General features: G+C 43.6%; 1 protein-coding gene across 2 annotated transcripts in view; it reads right to left on the bottom strand.

Moving 5' to 3' along the window:
- The window catches only part of LOC116272711 (myocardial zonula adherens protein-like), a 68060-nt gene that overhangs the window by 35348 nt on the left and 8603 nt on the right, over window positions 1–24109 (bottom strand). Inside the window, exons 4-9 of one of the 2 annotated variants that reach the window (XM_031661476.1) lie at window positions 21019–21171; window positions 18354–18479; window positions 17171–17299; window positions 12853–12932; window positions 11091–11196; window positions 1886–4578 (exon numbers count right to left, since the gene is read on the bottom strand). In XM_031661476.1, coding sequence (XP_031517336.1) covers window positions 4525–4578; window positions 11091–11196; window positions 12853–12932; window positions 17171–17299; window positions 18354–18479; window positions 21019–21171 — 648 coding nt within the window. In that variant the 3' untranslated portion in view covers window positions 1886–4524. Of the gene's footprint in view, window positions 1–1885; window positions 4579–11090; window positions 11197–12852; window positions 12933–17170; window positions 17300–18353; window positions 18480–21018; window positions 21172–24109 lie in introns of those variants that run through there. The other variant, XM_031661475.1, reaches the window with a different exon arrangement.

Consider the following 24109-nt stretch of genomic DNA (forward strand, 5'->3'; position numbering starts at 1 on the left):
TATTAGAGAAACAAGCTTTCTGTGAGCCAAAAATAAAAGGAGTCCTATTCATATGATACACAAAAATAAATTCTACATGGATCATTATTTATTTGTCCAACAAATATTTATTGAGCAGCTATCATTTGTCAGTGACTATCCCAGGTGTTAGAGATACAGCCACAAACAAAATAGATGCAAGTCCCTGCCCTCATGGGACTTACATTCTAGTGGAAAGAAACAGGCAACAGATAAAATACACATGCAAAACAGATAAATAAAATGCATGACATATTATTCGATGATAAGTGCTATGGAGAAAAACAGAGTAAGAAAGAAGATAGAGAGGATGGATGTGCAGGTGGTAACTGAAGACCTAAAGATGAACAATCAGACTTCAAAACTATTACAGAAACTATCTTTACATCAAACAAGACACACAACACAGCCAAAAAGATTAACTTTACTTCTGCCAACATTAAAAACTTATGTATTATAAAAGATACCAGAAACAAAAAACGTTGACTAGGAGAAGATAATGGCACCCAAATAATTTTTGATAAATGATGAATGTTGATAAGAGGTAGAGTTCCTACAAGTCAGCCAGAAAAAAGAAAAACAACCTAACATAAAAATGAGCAAATGATACGAACAACCATTTCATAAAAGAGGAAACTTGAATGGCCAATAAGCTTAAGAAAAGTTTCCCAACCTCACAAGTTTCAATGAGTAGCAATCAGGCTGGCGCAAATTAAGATGAAAACAATGAGATGCCATTTCCTAACTGGCCAAAATTATAGTCCACACAGTGCCAAGTGGTGGCGAGCATTTGGAAAATCTGCCCTCTCACATGTGACTGGTGGAAATGTATGGGCACTGTGGGCAGCGATTGGGCAATATCAAGAAAAGGTGAAATTGTGCCAATCCCACACCCTAGCAATGCCTCCTCTAAGTATATTTCCTAATTAGAGAAGCCTGGAGACATGTTGGTATTGTTTGTAAAAGAATAAAAATGTCTATCAATAGGATAAATAAGTTACAATATATTCAAACAAAAGGATATTAGCCATTGAAATGAATAATCTAGATCTATATGGAATAACGGCAAAAACAAAACGGAGAAATAAGTCACAAAATATGTACAATAAAATTTATTGTTAATATATAAATTAAAATGTATGTAAAATTTAAAACACAAACTAAGCCATATACTAATTTTATATATACATACACACAGTAAGATCATCAAGGCATGGCCCAGCTAGAGACCAAATTGCCTCTGAAATAGAAGAGAGGGTGAAAGAAGGAAAAGGAATAGAATCGGGGAGGGGTAAAAAGAGAACCTCTTCTTTATCTGTGATGTGTTCTTTTGTTTAAAAACAAAAATCAACCGGGCGCGGTGGCTCAAGCCTGTAATCCCAGCACTTTGGGAGGCGGAGGCGGGCGGATCACGAAGTCATGAGATCAAGACCATCCTGGCTAACACAGTGAAACCCCGTCTCTACTAAAAATACAAAAAGAAATTAGCCGGGCGTGGTGGCGGGCGCCTGTAGTCCCAGCTACTCCGGAGGCTGAGGCAGGAGAATGGCATGAACCAGGGAAGCCGAGCTTGCAGTGAGCTGAGATCCGGCCACTGCACTCCAGCCTGGGGGACAGAAAAAGCAAAAATCACCCGGGAGAAGAGGCAAAAGCCAGTAAACACCACACTTTGGGAGGCGGAGACGGGCGGATCACGAGGTCAGGAGATTGAGACCATCCTGGCTAACCCGATGAAACCCTGTCTCTACTAAAAAATACAAAAACCTAGCCGGGCGAGGTGGTGGGCGCCTGTAGTCCCAGCTACTAGGGAGGTGGAGCCAGGAGAATGGCATAAACCCGGGAAGCAGAGCTCGCAGTGAGCCGAGATCTGGCCACTGCACTCCAGCCTGGGCGACAGAGCGAGACTCCGTCTCAAAAAAAACAAAAAAATCAGGAACAAATGTGCCAAAATGGCAACATTTGTTAATCCTAGAAGAGGGTACATGGGTTTTTGTTTTTTATCATTCTCTACAACTTTTTGCAATTTAAAATTTTTTCCAATTAAAAAGTAACAAGAAAAAAAGAACAAAGGCTAGTTTTGGAGTCACAAATCTGGGTGTGAAGTGCAGCACCGTCATTATTTGCTGAGAGACTGCCAGCTACTTATTTTTTAAGACTCTAAGCCTCAGTTTCCCATGCTTAAAAAACTGGGCAAATAATACCTTCCAGAGACGATTGACATGGGAGTGTGACATCCATATGCATAGCCTTGGAATGAGAGAAGCATTCGTGACTGGTAGTGACCTGAAACATGAATTACTTAGCCTCACATAGTGTCTACGGCCAGAAACTGGGCACCAGGTGTCTGAGAAACAGTTCAAGGTCAATTAGAACAATTTCAATAAAGAGAACATAGGTTCAACAACATTTTCAAAGAAAATATCTTTTCCCTTGAAAAGACAATTTATACTGTGAATACAGTAACCAACACCTGTCATAAAGTAAACCTGTTTTTTTAATACATACAATACATACAGAAAAAAAGGCTGCCACAATTGTGCTCTGATACCTTCTAAAAATTGACATTTTAGATAAAGTGTCTAAGATTTTAAAATAAATAAGTCAATAATACCATGTTCAACACTAGAATTACAAACTATAACATTGTCATTTACGATAAATCATTCCTGCCTCAAACTTTTGAGTAGCACCTCCTTTGGGTGGGGTGTGAGTGGCCATGAGACAGAGCTGCAGCCTTGGAGTCCAAGGCTAAGGATCCAGTTAAGGGAGGAAAGCGGTGGCGGGGCAGGATTTGAGCATATGACTCAGGTTTGACAAGCAGTAAGTCAAGCTCACCCATATCACAGTACAGGCAGGAAAGAGGTGAATTAAGGGTCACACAGCAAAGGCAGACAAGAGCAGGTTGAGGTAGGTCCTGCGATGCAAGGAACCCAGATCTAAGAAGATCAACAATGAGCCTAGGACCCAGTGCCAGGGCCAAGTGCAGGAGGCGTGGAGGGCATCCACTTAGGAGGCACTCTCAGGCTATGCAGTACTCCAGGAACCTCACTCACTATCTGCTCCAGAATAAGGCCTGCCTGGCCTCCAGGTACTGTTCATAGCCCAAAAGAGAAAAGAAACTCTAAAAGCAGAAGAAAGCACACCACCCTGAAAGCGGGACTCACATGGGTGACCCATTTTCTCTAAAGGTCATTGCATTTTCTTAATTATTTCCTTTTTAAAAACTTGGTAATGAATCAATGCTGCTAGAACAAATGCCAGTGACTTAGAAAAACATTACAGCAATAAAGGTATCCCCCAAAAGCAGTGTGGGTAACAACACTAAGCTAACATCCAGATGAGATTCTCAAATCTGCCTCTGTCTCTCTAGTGGAAGTCTGAATACCCAGCATCGTATCTGGGGATCTGTGGCTAAACACAGCACCGTGCACAGGTGAACAATATTAACAGTTAATTACTAATGTGGAGAAGTGTTCATCTGCTTCTTTCCCATCCCCTCCCTCCTTGCTTACGCTGGGCAGAAGCATCTAAATGAAAGCAAAGGCAAATATTAGCAAGAAAGCATCTTCGTGCCTGCTTTGCCATGAAGGAGTGGTAGAGTGGAGAACTAGCCAACATCTGAGGGACACTGGGCCTCTGAACGCACTCACTCCACGAGCCCAGTCTCCCAGCTTATGTAGACTCATGCCACCCATTGCTATGACTGCAGCTACTACTGCTAGTTCTCAGCAAAACTGTCATGTTCTGATAAAACACCAATGCCTGCAGCAATCTCAAGAAAGACCTCTGTAAAAATAAAGCATACATGAAGGATGTTTCAGTTCAACATATTTCAGTCAAATAGATTTCTCTTTATCAGATACACTCATTTTCGTGAAGTTGGTTGCACCAATTCAGGCAAAATGCTGATGGTGATAGAAGCAAGCTAAACTCCTCTTAGAAGAGTCCTAAGATGAGTATTGATATCCATTCAGAAAGGACACCTTCAGGGCCACCTCCTATATACAAATAGAACCAAACCACATGGACACCTGGCTGCTTCTGTACTTTCTGGGGGGTGATCTGGTGGGAGCACTTCCTTCCCAGAGCACTAACATTCTTCAAGCTCTCTTCCCATCTCCTTAGCAGATGTCTTTGGCAGCTTTTCCGTAAGGATTCATCTTCCAAGCCTCCACCTGGAACTTTCTGAAAGGTTTTACAGTAGTCTTTTCCATTGCAGTTCCTTCTTCGATGTCTACTCAAGTTCCTAAAAATATTCTGTGGATCTGTGAGTTCTCTTGACTCTGCAGCTTGAAGCTGTACAAGTCAGGGTGACAGTATGTGGGTGTTTTCACAAACAAGAGCCCCACATGGTCAAATTTTCCTTTCAATAATACGTCCTTCCTGTTTTGTTCATTGGCTCATCATAGATAAATACCACCTCTTCCCAGCAGAGAGTGTACAAGTGTTCTTCTAATCACGAACAATAAAGGAATCGCTTCCAACCCAGAGCAGGCTACCAATTTATCATCTTCCAAAGAGCCGGAGACTAAATCTGGAGAAGAGTTCGTGCGACATGATCTGGAGACAGTTCAATTGAGTGGATTAGGTTTGTGGGCTCGGTGCTATGGCTCCTTTCCCCTACCCCCATCTGGCTAATTACAAATTATGAGAAGTACTTGAAATTCTCTAAACACACGGCATTCAGTAAGAGTGTGCTTTCATGTGTGGCACATTTCAGTATGCCACACAACAGTTTTAAATTAAATTGTGTGCCAGCAAATGACTGAACCACATAAAAATGGAAGATATTTGCGATGAAGAAAATTTACATTTTAAAAATTGCTTTTTGTATAAATAATTCTTGCCAAGAGACTGATGGCTAAGCTAGAAAACAGCACAGAGCACAAAAGAGCAGAGAGAAATATACCCAAAGATTGAATGTGGCCAACAAAACTCCCAAAGGGAAAGATGAAAGGCAGCCCTGTGCATTGGTCAGGAAATCAACATAGCTACTTTTGCTTTTAACTCACTGAACTTTAGGTATACACAGCAGGAACCCATTTACTGGTGGTAAAAATAACAGCCACTAATATTCATTATTTCTTATGATCCAATTAACATGCTGTGCATTTTATACATGTCATCTCATTGAACTCTTACAAAAAATTGGGTAGATACTATTATTAACCCTATTTTATAGACAAAGAAACTAATAACTTTATTAGTTATAAATAAATCAGGTTTGTCTGATGCTAAAGTCTATGCTTGTTGCTATTTTTCTAGGCCATCTTTCGTTGTATACACATAAAGGTCTCTAACTGCAGGTGCATGTGGATTTAGGGACTAGTAACGTAAAGCCTTGTTTGGCCAACTGGCTAGACAGCCAGATACTCAAAGCCTTAACTCTCTGAAGAGTTATTACTCATCTATTCTCCCTGATCCAGTTTGTTTCCCCCAAGGAACTGCTGCATTATGACTATAGCATCACTCTAAAAAATTCTAAGAGATGACCATTAAATACTTTCGAAATCATTCCTTAGGAACACAATAATAATCTGCTTTGCCTTGAACTTGAGAAGTGGTCATTGTTAATATAATTATTTGACCAAGATTTTTTTTCTTCTCTTTCTAAAGGGATACCATGTGGCCAAGTGTAACGTCTTCTGTATAGACAGAAGTGAATAATTTAAACTAGGGCGAGGCAGACATGTGCATACATGCTCAGTTGGAACAGGATCCATGAGAATCACTCTTAGTCTCTGTTCGTGGTAGTCCAGCTTTCAAGGACTTAGGTGGATTGGATTCTGTCCCTTTAAGTTTCTATTATCTGTTTAACAAGTGTACCTCATCCCACCTTAGAAACATCTCTCTAGATGGGTCTAAATAGCCTTTGGGAAGTTTGTATTATCTGGATACCACCAGGCCAGTACCGCTATTAAGATTAGGCTGTCAGGCCAGGTGTAGTGGCTCACGCCTGTAATCCCAACACTTTGAGAAGCCAAGATGGGAAGATTGCTAGACTCCAGGAGTTGGAAGACCAGCTGAACAACATAGCAAAACCCTGTCTCTATATGAAAAATAACAATAATAATACAAAAATTAGCTGGGCGCGGGTGCACATGCCTATAGTCCCACCTACTTGGGAGGTTGAGTTGGGAGGATCACTTGAGCCCAGGTGTTGGAGGCTGCAGAAAGGTATGACTGCACCACTGCACTCCAGCCTGAGCAATAGGGCGAGACTTTGTCTCTAAAACAAAATTAAAAATAAAAAAAGAGTGAGCTGTCACAGAATCCTCCCGGGACCAGGGGATGGCAAGAAGTGAACGTCCCCTGACAGTGCCCAAAGAGTCACAGACTTGGACCAGCTTTCTCACTTCTGTGCTCCTGGTCCCTGGTGACTGTCTCCCAGGCTTGCTTTCTGTTGAGCCCTTCCTATGCCAAGTTCACCAGCAGCTTCCCACCTCAGGCATAGGAGCTTCTGAGGGATGCTGGCTAAATGCACGAACATGAAACCCAGCAAGGAGAGCCAGGCCACTGCTCTGAGAATCCAGGACAGCAATTCTCAATCCTGGCTACATATTAGAATCACTTGTAGAGTTTTTAAAACGAAACAAAACCCAGTGCTCAGTCTGCCTCCATCCCATCTGCCAGGTTCAGGCATGTCTTAAAGCTCCCCAGGTGATTCCAGTGTGCAGCTTGGGTGGAGAAGCACTGAGAAAATCAATTCCTTGCACCTTTGCACTTATTAAACATCTCAATTATAGCAAAGTGGGGTAGAGTGCGATTGCTTTCAGCAAAAGAAGTCTAAAGAAAATGCCTCCTCTGCAAATGAGAAGAAACTCCCTTCAGACCCTGTTGGAAGAAACATTTCCTATATCACAAGTGGCAATAGGAAATCAAAAGAAAGACATGATAAAATGAAAGGATGCCTAATGGCTGTACTGGGAAATAGCTAAAAACAAAATCTCTTAAGAAATTACTGTTCATTCAGCTGAATAATATCCCTGCCCATTGGCAAAAATGTAAACCCACCCTCTTGGAAGGCAAATAATTTCTTTTTTCCTCCAGATCACTTTCCCCTTGGCAGGAGAGTTGCTTTGGTCGGCAGCAGGTGAGCCATGGTGACAGCAGGTAAAGAGAGTGTGAATGACTCTGTGGACTGAAGAAGTCACACTCCAAGTTGTGTGAGCAGAGGGGCATTGTGGGGACCTCAGGATGCTCTCTCACTTTTTACTCCTCTCAGCTCTCCCGGTGCCTTTCCTGGCAATCTAAAGAATGCAGCTAGATTCGAGACCAAAGACCAATCCCAAAAAGGCTTTTCAACAGGATAATAAAGCCCAAAGGCAAGACTACCCTGGAACTCGGGTGATACCAGTGGGTAAGATCCGTGCCAGCAGGGCCCATGCCTGCATGACTCCCCACTGTGTACCCAGCCCCAGCACGAAGCGGGGGCTAGTGGGTATCTGCTGAATGGATGACTGAATTAATTTCCCCTTGAGGGCTTTTTCTTTCCAATCCCTCGGCATTTCTCTGCATTTTCTGACTATAAGAGGCACACGTGGGGCTTTTTTTGCTTTGTTTTTTCATTTTTATCAAAGTCAGAATCAGCTGGCAGAACTGGTAATCGGGGAGATCCCCAAGCCCCTGACATCCATGACAGAAGGAGACTTAATTCAGTAGAAAGACCTAGCCTAGTGAGAGGTACTTGGCCCCACATTTTACAGAAGACGCTTTGCGTTGTCTCTTCTCAATGAACTTGACCCTGTAAGATATGTACTAATCCTTCATTTCAAAAGGGCTCACCCCCACCATGAGCCCTTCCTACATAGTACGAGTCCTACTGTCTCCCATCATAGAAATCAAGTCATTATTGAGCTAAAGATGACAAAACCTGGGCCAGCTACTTTTTATTATTTGTTATCTTATTATTTATTATTACTATGATACAAAGATACTCCACTGAGGTGAGAAGAAACATGTTGCTTAACATTTAAGGATTCCCAAGGATCTCAGTGGTAATACCTGGACATTTTGAGCTAAACAATAGAAGCCCATCATCTAAAAAAACTAAGTTTCCTCATGGACATTATGGTGAAAATGATACCAACAACGGATGAAAGCGAGACTCCCATCCATGGGGAAAGTGAGGCTATGATGAAGACGAGCTTCCAGACCCATGTGAGGGAAGAAAAAGGGTCGCTAACATCCACTACACTTAAAGGCTGCCTATATGCCCGGGGAGCCAGAGTTCACCGATGAAAACACAGTTCTCTTCTAGAGTCAGATTTCAAGATTAATTTCACAAGTGACCAATTCAGTAGTCTGGATTTTTCAAAATTTGCTCCAACTGAGCTGAAGTGATTTAGTTACGACTTTGCGGATTTTGCTCATCATGCAACATAATGATAAGGCTGAGCTCATAAAAACAGGCACAGCATAGTAAACAGTAGAGAATTCTTTGTATGATGAACACTTAACTGAAGTTACCAGACTTCCTCCACACAGTCTTTAAGGTTATATAGAACACAGAATTTGTGGAGGAACACTAGAGAACTTCTAAATCAGCTTCTTACTTTGTAAGGAATGTACTCATGATGAAGGGCTAAATGCCTTACCAGTGCAGCCAGGACTAGAAATATTTTCTTTGCTTTGAATGAAGAGCTGCATTTTGCCTCTTTGAAAGCGTCACCCAGTGGTTCCGGCCTGCCCTTCTTTCACAATACAAAACAAGAACATATTCCCTTATGTTTTCTAAGATGTGAATTCAGCTCTCATCCCACCTTGGGCATGTCTTCCCCAGTTCCCTGAATTACTCAGGTTCTCAACTCTTTTCCAACCTGGGCTTGCTCTTCTAAATGTGCTCATCTGTCCATCCCCCTTGACTATGTTTCTAACTTTTTAAAAAATATATTCACATAAACGGCTATAGCAATTGAGATTTTTTAAGCTATCCTTTTCTTATATAAGTTAATGTCGTATGCTGGGCAAACACAAACTTTCTAAATCAGGCAGTAAAAATTATTAGGAATAAAAAGTGTCTCTCTCTTTTTTTGTTCATGTTGGTGGTGGTGGCTAAACAGCCCCTACGGGGTGCTAATTCTGATGGCATCCTAAATTTTAGCTGGTGATTTCATTCCAATGACTGGGCCTTCCAGACCACAGACCACATCAAAGCTTACAGAAGCTTATCTGGAAGATATGAAATCACAGGTAGAAAAAAGCAAAGCATGGACAGTGATCTTTATATGCATCCCTATACACACACACGTTGGTATGTGTATGTACATCTCTATGTGTGTGTGTCCTCCTTCACTCCCTTCAAATTGGTATGTTTGTTATATTCTGGAAGTAGGTTAGGAAATGGAGAATTCTAAACTTCTTTGAAAGTGTCTTTTAAAAAAACAGGTGCCTCTGATTCGGTACAGCCTTAACCTCTTACAGGTAAGGGTTTAAATGAATCAGAAGCCAACCAGTATGAGGTTTTATTCAATAGTTCGCTAATGATTAGATACAAGAACGACACAGACACCCGCCTGTGGTGAGGTGGGAGAAATGTAGTACCCACAGTTAGAGACTCACATGGGGGAAAATAAGGGATGCCCTTGCCCCAGGCTTCGTGGGTGGGAAATTCGAAAGCAGAAAAACTATGCGCCAACAGCCAAGGCTCACTGAGATGCTAGTTGTGGCAAAGCGATGCTTTTCCTTGGAAAACACACTCCTGACATCTACCTAACGTTGACCATAGGGCAGGATCTCCCTCCCCCTTACTGTCACGGGCAGTGCTCCTGCCTGGATGCACAAAAGGATTGCAAAGGTGCGTGCATGGCTTCCTCTGCTATTCCACTGCTCCCCAGAAATTTGTGTGTGAACCAATATAAGATGTACATGATTCAACACAGTATAACTGCACTTCTCATTTACGGACAAACTTTTATCTAATGTGTATGTCTATCCTACACACAATAAAAAAAGATGTCCCTTCCCATCCTCATGATTCTCTGACCTTAACCCCACAACATTAATATCTCCAATATATTAGAGATTAATAAAATACATATATTTTTAATCTTCCATTTATCTGTCATGTACATGATTTATTAGAAGTAGATATGCTTTTAATTTTAATAATTCATTAATAAAACATAACTTTTTAAAGTAGTGCTTAATATAAAGAAAATGTTTTTTCATTTTTCTACTGCCAACTAAATATTTAATTAAATTGAAACCTTTTCTTTGCAAGTTAGAAAATTAGACTCAAGGGAATTCTTATAACCCTATTAGTACTAACTGCTCTTTTTCTATCAGATTTTTCCATCGGATTTTTCAGTTGAGCAAGAAGAAAACTACAATAATATGTGATTAGCTTTACACAGCACGGACTTTCTTCTTTGGAACATCACCACGAGAGAGGCAGATTACATTGACACAAGTTAAAAAAAAAATTGTTCCTCTTAGAGAAATACAAATGTTCAACTTACCCATTTTTTTCTATTTAGAAAAAAGAGAATAGTAAACTATGTCCATACAGTAAATGTATAGCTCGGTTTCCTGTTACAGAGACAGGAGAGAAAGGATGGTGGTAAAGGAAAAGGAAGAAGAAACAGCAGTGGGAGAAGAGAATGAGGAAGGAGGGAGAAAAAGGAGAGAAACAGACAAGGAAAGGGAATGAAAGACACACCCAGAAAAGGATAAAGGACAAGAATGGCAGCCGAGAGAGAGAGATGGATGGCTATGGAGGCAGTGCAGGGACCTGGGCTAAACTGACCCTTCCCATCACCCCCTTGGGTCCCCTGAGCTGTGGGTACTCACGCAGGCTATCGCTGTCCTTTGACAGTGGGTGAGTTTAGGAACTGCAATTTCCAGCTTTCTTAACTGTAACCTTTTGACCTGAGGAGACCCCTCTTTTAGGGGCATCATCACCAGTCCATGGGGGACATGTGGGGAAATCCCACTCCTGGCCTAGATGGCAGTGGCCCGAGCACCTCGGCTTGTGAGCCACAGGAAACGGAACGGCAAGGCAGACTTGTTCTGGGGATGCTTCCCCACCACAGGAAGCAATCCCAGGCCTGTGACCTTTTACAGATGCTTACCTCCTCAACCATCTGCTTGACTTTCTTCTGCTGGCAATGCACCATGTCATCTAGGTGTCTGATCCGCTCACGGAGGCTGGCTGATGCCTCCTCCAACTGCTGATACCTAACACAAATAGGAGAAAAAAGCAAATGAGTCCTAAACCAAAGCGGCAACAGCAGTAGCAACAGTCACAGCTTTAAAGAATATTGCCAAGAGGGCCAGGCACGGCGGCTCATGCCTGTAATCCCAACACTTCAAGAGGCCGAGGCAGGAGGATTGCTTGAGGCCAGGAGTTTGAGACCAGCCTGGGCAACATGCTGAGACCCTCATCTCCACAAAAAAATAAAAATAGAAAACATGTATCTTTTGAGGCAGGTTTGGTGAAAAAAAAAAAATGTAAACTTAAAAAAATTTAAAAATACTGCCAAGAACAAAAAATCAAACCCTAAGATCCATTCTTCTTACTTTGTGTGATGGCCACACAAAGTAGTGTGATTACCAACAAACTACCACACCCAAGGGGCACAGGATTATTTTTCAAGTTCCCATTTGCAAGTTTTATCCCATATAAAGACGATTATTTTCCAGGGACTGAGAGATAATTTTTTTTGCACCATTTACAGATATGAGAAGCTCTCTGTTTTGGGGTTAATAAAATATTGGAACATCCAGTAAATTACTTTGATGGGGGGACAGGGAAGAAGGGGTCCAGCAACACAATAAAATATCTGAAATCAATGGCAGAGTACCGAAAAGTCTGGAATCACAGTTGCTCTACATATCCTTTATTTTTGGCAAATGGGGGACAAGTTGAAAGACCTTCTCTACATCAAAACAGAGCAAGCCACATCACAAGACATTTCATACTTTTGTTTTACAATAGCACAAGTTATTCTCCAACATTGCTTGGACTCTTCAATTCTCTGGGGCCGCTGGGGCTGAGCACTGGAGGAACGGTCTGGTGGTCTATTTCCCGTGCCCCATCTCTGCCTCAGCACTATGTTAAAGACTAGCAAGCCTCATATAACTTTGAAAACTCTGAAATTGCAACTGAGGAAGGAAAAATGGGTATTTTTTCAGCACATACCATTTGGCAGGCAGCAAGTCCAACAATTCTCTTAACAATAGTAACCTAGTGAGATGGGCACCGTTAGCACCATCATACCCGTCTCCCCGCTTTAAAGATGAATTTCCATGCTGCACAAGCAAGACTCAAGGAGGTTAAGTCACTTGCCCGAAACACTCAAATCATCTCAACCTTGTTTTCCTTCACTAGAGACTCCTGAATGGCCTCTCTGTCTTTTGATTTCTAGAAGACACAGTGTACTATACCATGCTTTTCATGCAGAGCTTTATATAATCACAGCCAGAGGACAATGCAAGGTTTTACTAAGCAAAGTTTGGAAACAAAGGAAGATGTTTTAAAATTAGTTTCCAAAGCAAATGGTATTAGTCACAGTTGATGAGTTTTCTCATCAACAAGGTGTATCCTGTGGAGTTCAAGGCGATGGAGAACATTAATAGACTGAACTTCTGCACTTGTGAAAGTATTTGACATGTTCTACTACACTAACAACCAGCCATGGTCTGCAAGATGTGGCTGGAGGCTTCCAAAGAAACTTGCTCCATATTGGAAGCTATCAGCCCAATGTCACGTATGCTTAAGTCTGTAACAAGGGACAACCACACAAATGAAAATGCAAGGGTCAAATGAGGCTATAAAAACACAGCATGTCCACAGCCTAAATCCATTACAAGATGAAAGGCATTACGTCTTACCTTTCCTTGTCAGAATCAGTTAATTCCCCAGACATTTCTGTTTCATGTTCTAGGAGTTGAAGTTGCAGTTGATGACGTTCCTAAAACAAACAGAAACTGATACTTTAATCAATGGATCCCAAGTTCGACAGAGAATGTCTATTTAGCAATTCTAGCACTAGGGAGTCCAAGTTTATACGACACCCCTTGGGTTTCACACACCTGCTCAGCAAAGCCCAAACAAGGCTCAAAACTGCCAAGTCAGTTGTTGTGTATGTATAGATATATTTATGGGTCAGAGACAAACATCCCAAATAAAACCATTCACGATTTATTTTCTAAAAGTATTCCATCAGCCCAGGCTCAGTGAAAATTTATAGCTCCAAATAACGATAATCAATACTTCAAATTGGTGACTTGTCGTACTGTAAAATTCTTTATTATTTTCTGAATCGTCAAGAAAAGAGGCTCTGGAATTCTGGCAATATCCTATATTCTAACCTGTGGTGTTTACACAGGTGTATTCACTTGTAAAAATGTGTTGTGGTCAGAATAATGGCCCTCCAAAGATGTCCACGTCCTAATTCCTGAATCCTATGTGTTATCTGACATGGAGAAAGGAACTCTGCAGATGTGATTAAGTTAAGGATCTTAAAATGGGGAGATCCTGGGTTATCCAGTTGGGCCCTTCTAAGGAGGAGGCAGCAGGGTTGTAATCAGAGGGAAGGAGCCTGGAAGATGCTCTGCTACTGCCTCTGAAGCTGCAGGAGGGGGCCACAAGCTGAGGAGTACAGGTGGCCTCCAGAAGTTAGAGAAGGCAGGGAAGTGCACTCCCTTCTAGAGCTTCCAAAAGGAATCCAGCTCTGCCAACACCTGGATTTTAGGACTTCTGACCTCTAGGAATGTAACATAATACATTTGTGTCGTTTCAAGCCACTTACCTTGTGGAAATTTGCTATGGTAGCAATAGGAAACATACATGCACCATGCTGTGCACTTTGTACACTTTGCTATATCTATGTATATTTAGGAGTTTGCCCAAAAAAGGAGTCTGGAGTCATTTCTTTGGACAAAGCTGAAAAATGTTCATAAAGACATGGTGCCCGTCATAACTGAAATTGCACTAAAAATACATTACAGATGTTAGTGTAACAAATGTCCTTAAAATGGAAGTTTATCAAATCCCACTCACTAACTGGGAGATTATTTTACTTTAGGTCCTTCTCTGAGAACTAATGGTCCTCATCTTGATGTTCAGAAATTCTACCCTGCAAATTCTTACTAGTTACATAAATTCCAAACCTCCTTTCTACCAAATTATTAAACGCAAATCTTTGAAAATTTAACTGCCACAACTTTGAAGCTAAGCAGTGGTATACAAAGAGGTAGGCCAAAGGGGTGGGGAAACAGTCCACCTCAAGCAGGAAGAGTATATCACTGAAATATTTAAAATAACAAAGGTAGATCAACTTTGACTGGGGTTTTGTTACTGTTTTTACATCTCTACAGCAAATGCACATTCTTATGGCCTGACGTGAGCAGAACGTTCCTCCTGCCCCCATGTGGCTGGAAGTTTTACATTAGCCCTGAAATAACAGTGATAAAAGCTTTCACAAGTGAATGCCTCCCTCCAAAAAAAAAAAAAAAAAGCTGTCGTAAAGTAGAGCAAGGTCTAACTTACAGCGCACTTACAACATTCAGTTTTTTTTTTTAATTGAGGCACAACAAATCTTAAGTGTACACTGCACAATTATTTCTTACATTTGTAAACATCTGTGAAACCACTGCCCAGATTATCTGTTCCCCAGAAGGGTCCCTGGTAGAGAACACTCCTTAAAGGATTTTTACTGATCAGGAAAAAAAGGTGTTTGAAATACAATGCTCAACAAGAGAAACGGTAAACTAAGGTATATGGCAGAGAAGCCATTCAAAAGCACATGGTTTGTCCTTGAGCAAAATCCAAAACCGAGAGCAGGATACGTACCCTGCCACAGCCCTGCCTAGGGACATGCCGTTCACGTAGTGTGAGACAGGGATTTGGCCAGATTCCTGCTCTCAAAGATTTGTCCCTGGAAAGGAAACAGCGTAAATTGGCCTATCTAATCTCAGCTCAATAAATACAGCATTTCTCTAGCCTAAATGGAAAGGAAGATTTAGAGAAAGGACAATAAATTTCCAATCACTAAAGAAGCAGCCAACACCACTTGAGGAAGGTTTTGTGTTTCCTAAATGCTGGCAGGGAGGGCTGGCCTGACCAGCTTCCTGGCTCTACCCATTCACCCCACATGAGGGCTCCATGCGAAAATCAGTGGGGAAAGGCAAGAAACTTGCAGAACCTCAAGAGTACGATGAAGATAAGCATGAAATGGGTCCAGCTAAAAACAACCTGACTCTGAGGGTAGACGCTTAGGCAACCTTGTAACAAAGTAAAAATCATAGCCACAAATGATTGAACCCTTACTATATAAAAGGAACCACGCTTAGCACTTGGCGTGGATTTTTCTCATGCGTTGCTCACAAAAGCCGTAAGAGTAAGAAGTACCATTATCAGCATTTTACAGAAATGGAGACTGAGTTTGGAAAAATCAAGCAACCGCAAACAACTAGAAAGAGACACAAGATTCAAACCCCCAGGCTGTCTGATTCTAAAGCCTATGTTCGTAACCACTACCTGTGGCCTCTCTGTATGACAGCGTCTCCCCCAGACTACCCTGCTATGCTGCCTGCTCACCTTGCTTCTTTATGCTGCAGAAAAACCTGCCACCCAGAGAGAGAGCATCCGAGTTAACTGACATCTTCTGCTGTTGTAGGAGGACAGTAATGTGGGAAGAAGCTCACCCAAGTTCTAGAAAGCTCCCTTATTGTCCAATCTTCACCACTACCCACTCTGGTCAATATTAATGTTAGTCCTCACTAAGCCAATCATCTACTCTTCAATAAAAGATGGGATTCTGTTTTCCCAGGGGGTAAAAGTAAGCTTGTAATTGACTCTTTAGTTTGCCTGTCTCTCCCAAGTAAAAAGCTAAAGAGCTAAAAAGAAGCACCCAGTGAGCTCTGAAGCTCCAAAGTCCTGAACTTAATGCAGTTCCCATACTGGCGACACCTTGCCTTGTTAGAGAACAGTAGAGGGGCTTATGCTGCAAACACCATGAGGTCAGGCGACCTCTTCTCAGAATCACATGAAGCCTGACAGTGACCTTGCTCTTGCTGCCCCTCCTCTGCCTCCATCATCAGATTGGAGATTCTCCGCATCCCGAATGAGTCACAGGGTGCTAATAATGTCAGGGTCTTGGCGGGTCATTGCTCTCTGCAAGCTCTGGGAATGGCCGGGGAGCCATTCCCAGATACCAGCCACAGCCTCAGCCCTGAACTCCTGGGTCCAGAAGTCAGTTATCACCTGCTAAAGGTCACCCATCCTTTCTCTTCCTTCTCTTCCTTCCTTTTCTCTTTCCTTTCTCCCACCACTTCCTCCTTTTCCTCCACTTCCTGCTTAATTCCTGGCCTCCTCCCTTTCTCTAGACAGGCTTCATTATCCCAGCTGAACTCGCGCCTTCCTCAAGTCCCCCCACCCCACTCATCAGCCTGCTGACCATGCCTAGAGAAATGGGGCCTCCCCATTCCCTCAAGTCCCCAGCGTGTCCAGGAAAAGCCAACTCTTGAGACACACGCCCCAGAAACAACAGGGTTGCTGTGTTGATGTAACACCTAAATAGGGCTTGATAATTCAATGGATAAACTAAGTTCACGCCTGGGGCAACAGCAAAATGAGGCTGCTAAAATATTAATTTTTCTAAAGAATTTCACAAGTAAAATTTTTTACAAGCATCAAAATAGTTACCATGGGAAAAATTAGAACTTTTTTTTTTTGAGACAGAGTCTTGATCTGTCGCCCAGGCTGGAGTGCAGTAGTGCGATCTCAGCTCACTGCAACCTCCGCCCCTCCAGTTTTAAGCAATTCTCTGCCTCAGCCTCCAGAGTAGCTGGGATTACAGGCGCCTGCCGCCACACCTGGCTAATTTTTTTGTATTTTTTTAGTAGAGACGGGGTTTCACCATCTTGGCCAGGCTGGTCTTGAATTCCTGACCTCGTGATCCACCCACCTCGGCCTCCCAAAGTGCTGTGATTACAGGTGTGAGCCACCACGCCTGGCCGAAAAATTAGAACTTTGTTGGACTTTCTTATACTTTATTTTATAGCTTTTTCTTTTTCTTTTTTTTTTTTTTTTAAATCCGCAAATTTGGGAGGTGAGAGGAATCCATACCCAGGGCTTCTCGTATCTCAGATGGACCTGCAGGGAAAAGTTTGGCAAGTGGGGAATAGGCCCAACGCTGTGTCCTACCTTTTCCATGCGCTCAATCAGCCTGTCCAGCTCCCCGATCCTCTGGTCTTTCTCCTCTAGGCTGATCTCTGCCGCTTGCATCTTTTTATTGGCTTCTTCAATCGCTTTCAGAAAACTATTGGTTTCTTCCTGCAAAAGAAATATACTCTCCTAAGTACAGGCATGGAGTACCGAGGCTACTCATCAGAATCCAAGCAGCTCTGGCCTTCTAGATCATGATTTCTCTTTAAAACATGAGCTTGGAACCTGAAAGTGTCTCACAGATCATGAACTCAACCTCCTGGTTCTGGTTCTTACCTATGAATAAAGATATATCATGTGGCTGGTTAATAGGCCTCACTACTTTTTTCCCCCTTTTTTTACTTGAGTCTTTATGTCCAAAAGGTGTGAAAAAGGCCTATAAATGTTTAATAACATTGAGTAGGTACTCGGAATGTCATATTGGCCAGAAGTGTAAAGGGAATTAGAACCAGATCTGGAATTGAATGCAGAATTCCCAGATTCTTCTCCCATAATGCAACGCATCAGCTCATTACTAACAAGAAAACCCAGTGAATCATCAGAACATGTATTAAGCCTCTAAGGACACAGATGAGCCAGACATGGGGTCCCTGCCTTCAGGAACTTATAATCTCCTGGAAAAGCCAAGATGTGAGATAAGCAGCCCCACTCTAATGGCAGGTATAAAAGAATTCCACAGTAAAGGCAGAGAGAGAGAGAGTGAGCTTCCTAAGGACAGATAACACTTCTGGCTCCGTGACTGGGAGAGACTCCATGCATGGAGAGGGTGGCATTTAAGGCTTTTAGGGAGCTTAGGCAAGATCAAGGACAGTGAAGGAAGAAATTTCAGGTGGAGAGAAGCAAATGGAGGGAGGGAGGGAGGGCACAGCTGCAGGCAAGCTCAGGATCTGCTTAGATGCTGGCAAATTGTCAGATGAGCTAGAAAAAGGTGTGTATTTAGAGACAGAGACAAGGGGCTATTCTGAGCAGGGACGGGGATGAATACAGGCAGAGGGGAACAGGGGAGGGGAGTGAATGAGCCGATGAATAATTCCTTGATCCCTTACCCATGGCCAAGCCCACTAACCCACCTCTAAGAATAAACATTACTAAGTAAACATCACCACCAATAATGAACCAACAATTCCCGGTTAGTTTACATCGGCAGCGACAACACACGCACCAGAAGAGCCTCCTTCTCGGCACTGTGCTTCCTCTGTTCTTCCTGCAGCTTCTCTTCATACTGGCTGTACAGCTTCTTGGTCATCTCTCGCATCACCTCGGCATTGGCTTCTTGGGACGATTCCACCTACAAAGAGACTCATTTCAGAATGACAGCTTTGGCAGGGCCCAGAGGAGTTGGCGGCTTCCACTCTGTGCATTTCGTGTGGGGACTCACAGAGGCAGTGAGCCCATCCACTGAGTTCGACAGCGAGACGCAGCAAGACCTAACAGGGAAAGGGAGGAAGAGGGGTGAGCAGAGCCACAGAAAAATAAAAAGTGGCATTTCACATGAATTTTGGGGGCATGCTCAGGACAAAGGTATCCTCCACATGAGTGACTCTTTCAAAAGGTAGAAACTCTAAGCAATCTCATTAGTTGCATTGGCCAAGCCAGTTTCTAGGTAAGACCAGCTAAGCTCAAAGGAGAAATCTGAACTCACCCTTTCCACACCTTTGTGCTTTCCTAAATGTTGCTTTTGGAAACATTCCAGCCTAGCGTGGGGAACACTAAGCTGGCACTCCTGGTGCTGAAGCAGGCCTGGCTTAGGAAGTGAGAAAAAGTCAGTGGAGTTGCAGGTGGGCAGGGCTTAGGTTGGTAGTGGCTGGTGCCTCCCGTTTGCCAGGCCACGTCCTCACCCACAGACTTCCCGCCATTGATTTTATGCTGCAGAAGGTTTGCTGTCATCCCCTCCTTCCAGGTTATTGCCTATTGCAGACAGCTGAGTTTGCTGCATACGTAAACTCTGGAAAAGGGAGGCATTCTACAACCACAATAGGTGACATGATGTTTATTTCCAAGATGTGACAAGTCTCTCTTGATGCCCTTGACTTCTCCCTTCTCATCACTGGGCAAGTGTTGGCACCACGAAGTCCCAAAGTGGAAAATCCTGAACAGAGCTTTTCACCAGCTGAGAGAGACCCTGTGTGCTGTGTGCTCCATTTGCAGTGCATGCACAGCTCGCTGGAAGGGCTCTGTCCCTGGAGGCCCATTCACTCTGCCTCCAGGTCATGTAACATACCCTGAGTTCCTGAAGCTTTTTTTTCTTTTTTTTCAATTTGGGGAGTAAAATAGGAGGAGTGGGAAAAACCTTTTTAACTCCACTGTCAGGATGAAAACAAGCATCAGTCTCTACAACAGGCAACTGTGGGCTGGAGTGAAAGGCCTGGACTCCAGGGAAGCGGCCAGATTGCCAAGCAGCCTAATGATGTCCCCAGATGCCTGGTGACAGGCCACCTCTGGAACCAACAGGACTGAACAGGACACACACATAGAGTAGACACTCGATGAATATTTGTAGAATGAATGATTGAATAAATCCCCTCAGCTGAAAAAAAATACTTAAATCAGTAATTTCAGGCTTTTTTAGCAATATAAGCTCCCCCCCCACTCCCCACCCCCGCAAACTAACTCTTACTGAGAAAGGCAATATATGGAAAAGAAGAGCTGCCCTGTTAGTAGTGAACATAGAGAGAAGATGATCTGCCCCACGGCTGTGGCACACCAGGGGAACTGGCAGCAGATCCCGAGGGTGGCAATACAGAGACCAGGCGGCGCACCGGCAGCCCCTCCTCCCCACCCAGCCCACCCCTGTGAAGTGAACTAAATTACCAATAGTACCACCTTTCACTCCCTCACATATTCTACTTTGAGCAACAAACGATGTGGATACACTACGCATACTATAGCCTGAGTCTGCGCTGAGCAAAATTTTAAAACCACAGACTTACATACAAAGGAATTCGTCCAAGACATAATTTATTAAGTGCCCTCCAGAAGCCATTCACGGATCTGCTCCTGTCACTGGGTAGGAAGTCTATCCACGGTTTAAATTTGGGAGGGGCGCTAATGCCTCTAGGGCACTGGAAGTCCAGCTAAGGAACGCTCCCAGCCCAGAGGGCCAAATGGGGCACTCCCCCAGTGTCCCTAGTCACCCACCAGTTTTCTTCTTGAGAAGGGGTCACAGCCCAAGTACCAGCTAATTGTGTGTCCCTCAGCTCTTTATTGTCAAGCCAAACAGAAAGGCCTTGGGACCTCAATGAAAATCTAAACAGTGAAGGGAAAGATCTCCAAGGCTTCTGACGTCCCAGATCTGTGGGCATCCCAAGCGTCTTCTCAGTAACATAACAGCAGCACCATGGTGAGTGTCTAAATAGCCCTTGAGGCCACTGGAGGCCAAGAAAGGCATGCCCAGTGGGGGCATTTATGAAGCACCCCCAATCTGGGCCAAGCACGGTGGCTCACGCCTGTAATCCCAGCACTCTGGGAGGCCAAGGCAGGCGGATCACCTGAGGTCAGGAGTTTGAGACCAGCCTGGCCAACATGGTGAAACCCCTTCTCTACTAAAATACAAAAATTAGCTGGGCGTGGTGGCACACGCCTGTAATTCCAGCTACTTGGGAGGCTGAGGCACAAGAATTGCTTGAACCGGGGAGGCAGAGGTTGCAGTGAGCCATGATTGTGCCACTGTACTCCAGCCTGGGTAACAGAGCAAGACTCTGTCTCAAAAAAAAAAATCCAATGAAGAAGAGAATGGAAAAAGGAAATGGAAACGTTGAAGATGGGAAGAGAAAAGGGAGAAGAGGAGAAAGGTGCATAGAAAATAAATCTAGGCTTTTATACTCCACCTTCATTTTCAGCAGCTGGTTTTCAACTTGCGCTACCTCCAACTGCCTCTGCTTTTCCCTCAGCTTGTCCATGGATGCTTCATACGTCTGCTGCAGATTTCTGATTTGATCCTTAATGTTGCTGTTTTCCAAAGTCACATCCACAAGGGTTTTCTATGAGGATAAAAACAAAAACAAAACCAGATCCGGTGGCGTGAAAACACATGGGCTGCACCACGCACTGGGAAGTCCCCTTATCATTAACCACTGGGGTAGCTGTCCTAGGCTACAGCAGCTGCCAGTCTGGGACCCTGTGCTGTGAGGGACTGCGGGTCTCCCATGGTGGCCAAGAGGTCTGCCCCTGTAGCTTGGTGGGACTGAAAGCCTCTCCCATACCATCCCATAGCTGCTGCCAACACCACTCGCCACTGCTTAGGATGGATGGAAATGGACTAAAATGGAGCCCTTCCAAGGAAAAGTGTTATAATACATCATTTCACATGGGAAAAAAAACAGCCTTTGAAAACAGTATAGTACAATCCCATTTTGAAAACTATGTATAAGCATTGGTTCAAACACATGTTTATGCACTGGGGGGAAAAAGACTAGGAAGAAATCTGAATGATAGTTTTCACTATGTGATAGGGCTATGGATATCTATTTTCTTATTTATTTTTTCTGTATTTCCCAAATTGCCACAATGAAATCAGAAAACAAAATATGAGCTTTATAGAATAGAGACATCCCTCTTTTTTTTTCCTTTCTTGTTTGTTTTTGAGACAGAGTCTCACTCTGTCACCCAGACTGGAGTGCAGTGGCGTGATCTCCGTTCACTGCAACCTCCGCCTCCTAGGTTCAAGCAATTCTCCTGCCTCAGCCTCCTGAATAGCTGGGACTACAGGTGCCTGCCACCACACCTGGCTAATTTTTGTATTTTTAGTAGAGATGGGGTTTCATCATATTGGCCAGGCTGGTCTCGAACTCCTGACCTTGTGATCCACCTGACTCGGCCTCCCAAAGTGCTGGGATTACAGGCGTGAGCCACCACGCCCAGCCTCCTCTTTTTCTTAAAAGAGCTATCCCTTCTGTGCTTCTAGACTGCCTGCCAGGATAGTGACAACATGACTGAGAATACTCGCATACCTGCAAACGTTTCACCTTCCTGCCTTAGGCAGAGAGGGGTAGCAATAAAGAAGTACTAAGGAACAGAATTTGGTAATGCAGACAAGTGATTTTTGCTCCAGGCCACACTGAAGCAAGGATGTTTAAATCAATAGTGTTGGCCATGCGTGATGGCTTATGACCATAATCCCAGCACTTCGGGAGGCCGAGGTGGGAGTTCAAGACTGGGCAACTCCAAAAAAAAATTTAAAACCAGCTAGACATGGTTGTGTGTACCTGTAGCCCCAGCTACCCAGGAGGCTGAGGCATGAGGATCACTTGAGCCTAGGAGGTAGGGGCTGCAGTGAACTATGATCACACCACTGTACTCCAGCCTGGGCAACAGAGCAACACCCCATCTCTAAAAAAATAATAAAAAAAGAAAAAGAAAAAAAATCGTGTTGCTATTTACTGCTTTGGTTTCTACTTGGTTAACTCTCCTTAGAGATAAATGGCCTCCATAGAATCCCTGCCACTGGAAAGGCATCTTGTACTATGTCCCCAGTCATCTACAACTTCGCATTAGAAGATGTGAAATCCCTGGTGTTGGGCACTATTTCTAACACCTCTGTGCTCTTGTCTAGATGATCAGTCCCTGAAGCTTCCTCAATTCCTCAGCCTCTACTTTGGACAATATAAGCCTTTCGCTCCTAAACCTACTTGAATCGAGAAAAAGAATTTCTGAAGGAGGTGATTAGATACTAAAGGAAATACTGAAGCCATTTGGAAGCATGGAGTCACAGAACATTTGAGCTTCAAGGGGCTTTAGAAACCACCTAGGCCAGCTACCCACTCCCCCAGCCCCACTGGCTTCACAGATGCTACTCTTGTATCCATAAAAAAACCTACACTCTGGCCCAAGAGACCGGGATTCTTCTAATCCTGGCTCTGTCACTAGGTAGGCATCTTGCTCGTGTCATTTCTCTCTGTTGGCCTCAGTTTGTTTACTCATAAAACAAAGGGATTAGAGATCCTCTCAGTTCTTTCTAGCTCTGACATTCTATGGAATCAAACCAAGGGTCTGGCCTCCCTGTCAATAATAATGAAAGTGGGTAGAGTGGGCCAGTGGGAGAGGCTGGGATCTTGCATAAGGAAGAAGCCAGCTACCTTCAGACTTGGTTCACCAGGTACCCGAGTGGTCCTCAGCATCAGTGGGAGTACACCGTACATCAGCCCTCTTCCTCCAGCAGGTTGAGTTTCCTGCTGTGAGATGGCACCTCTTTCTCCTTCTCCTTCTCCTTCTCTTTCTCTCTCTCTGTCTGTCTGTCTCTCTGTCTCTTTGTCACTTTCTCTCAGCGGTTTTAGCTATAAGGCTCCTTTGGCTGTCCAGGACTAAGAGCCTGCACGATAACTAGGAATCAGTCAAGGTGCCTGGGTCATAGTCAAACAGCTGGCCTCTGGAGTAAATGCCAGAGTGTTGGCCAGATAGCAAAGCAGAAGAATTGCCAGAAAAGACTAGCAAATATATATATTTTTTTTTCTGGGAAGAAAAACCAGAGATGTAGTAAAAATACCAACTAAGTCTGAACTCAGGTGAGATAAAGCCCTTGCTGGTGGGCTGGGAATAAGACGGCATCCGACAGGGGAGGAAAGGGAGCCTTGGCAAGCCCCCTGACCACAGGAGGAAGGGAAAACAAAGGCTACTGAGCAAACCAGAACCAGTGGGGCTTGGCCTGAGGCCAGGGGAAAGCTGGCATACACTCAAGAGAGCCAGGAAAAGGGTGGGACTCAGAGGCCCCACCAGAAATGGGCATCCCAGACGAACCCAAACAGGAGGCCATCCAGACCCACTCCAGGACAGTGGCCAAGCCTTGATGTTGTCACTGCTGCCCATACCAACTGTTATCAGAGAATTAGGGGAAGTGGAGAATCCCAACATGAAAATTTGTTTATCTGATAAATTACTTATATAGAACCAGAAAGGATTTGAAATAGCTTTTGGAACTTCTGA

The sequence above is a fragment of the Papio anubis genome, unplaced genomic scaffold (genome assembly GCF_008728515.1).
Source record: "Papio anubis isolate 15944 unplaced genomic scaffold, Panubis1.0 scaffold171, whole genome shotgun sequence".
In the NCBI taxonomy this organism is placed as follows: Eukaryota; Metazoa; Chordata; class Mammalia; order Primates; family Cercopithecidae; genus Papio; species Papio anubis.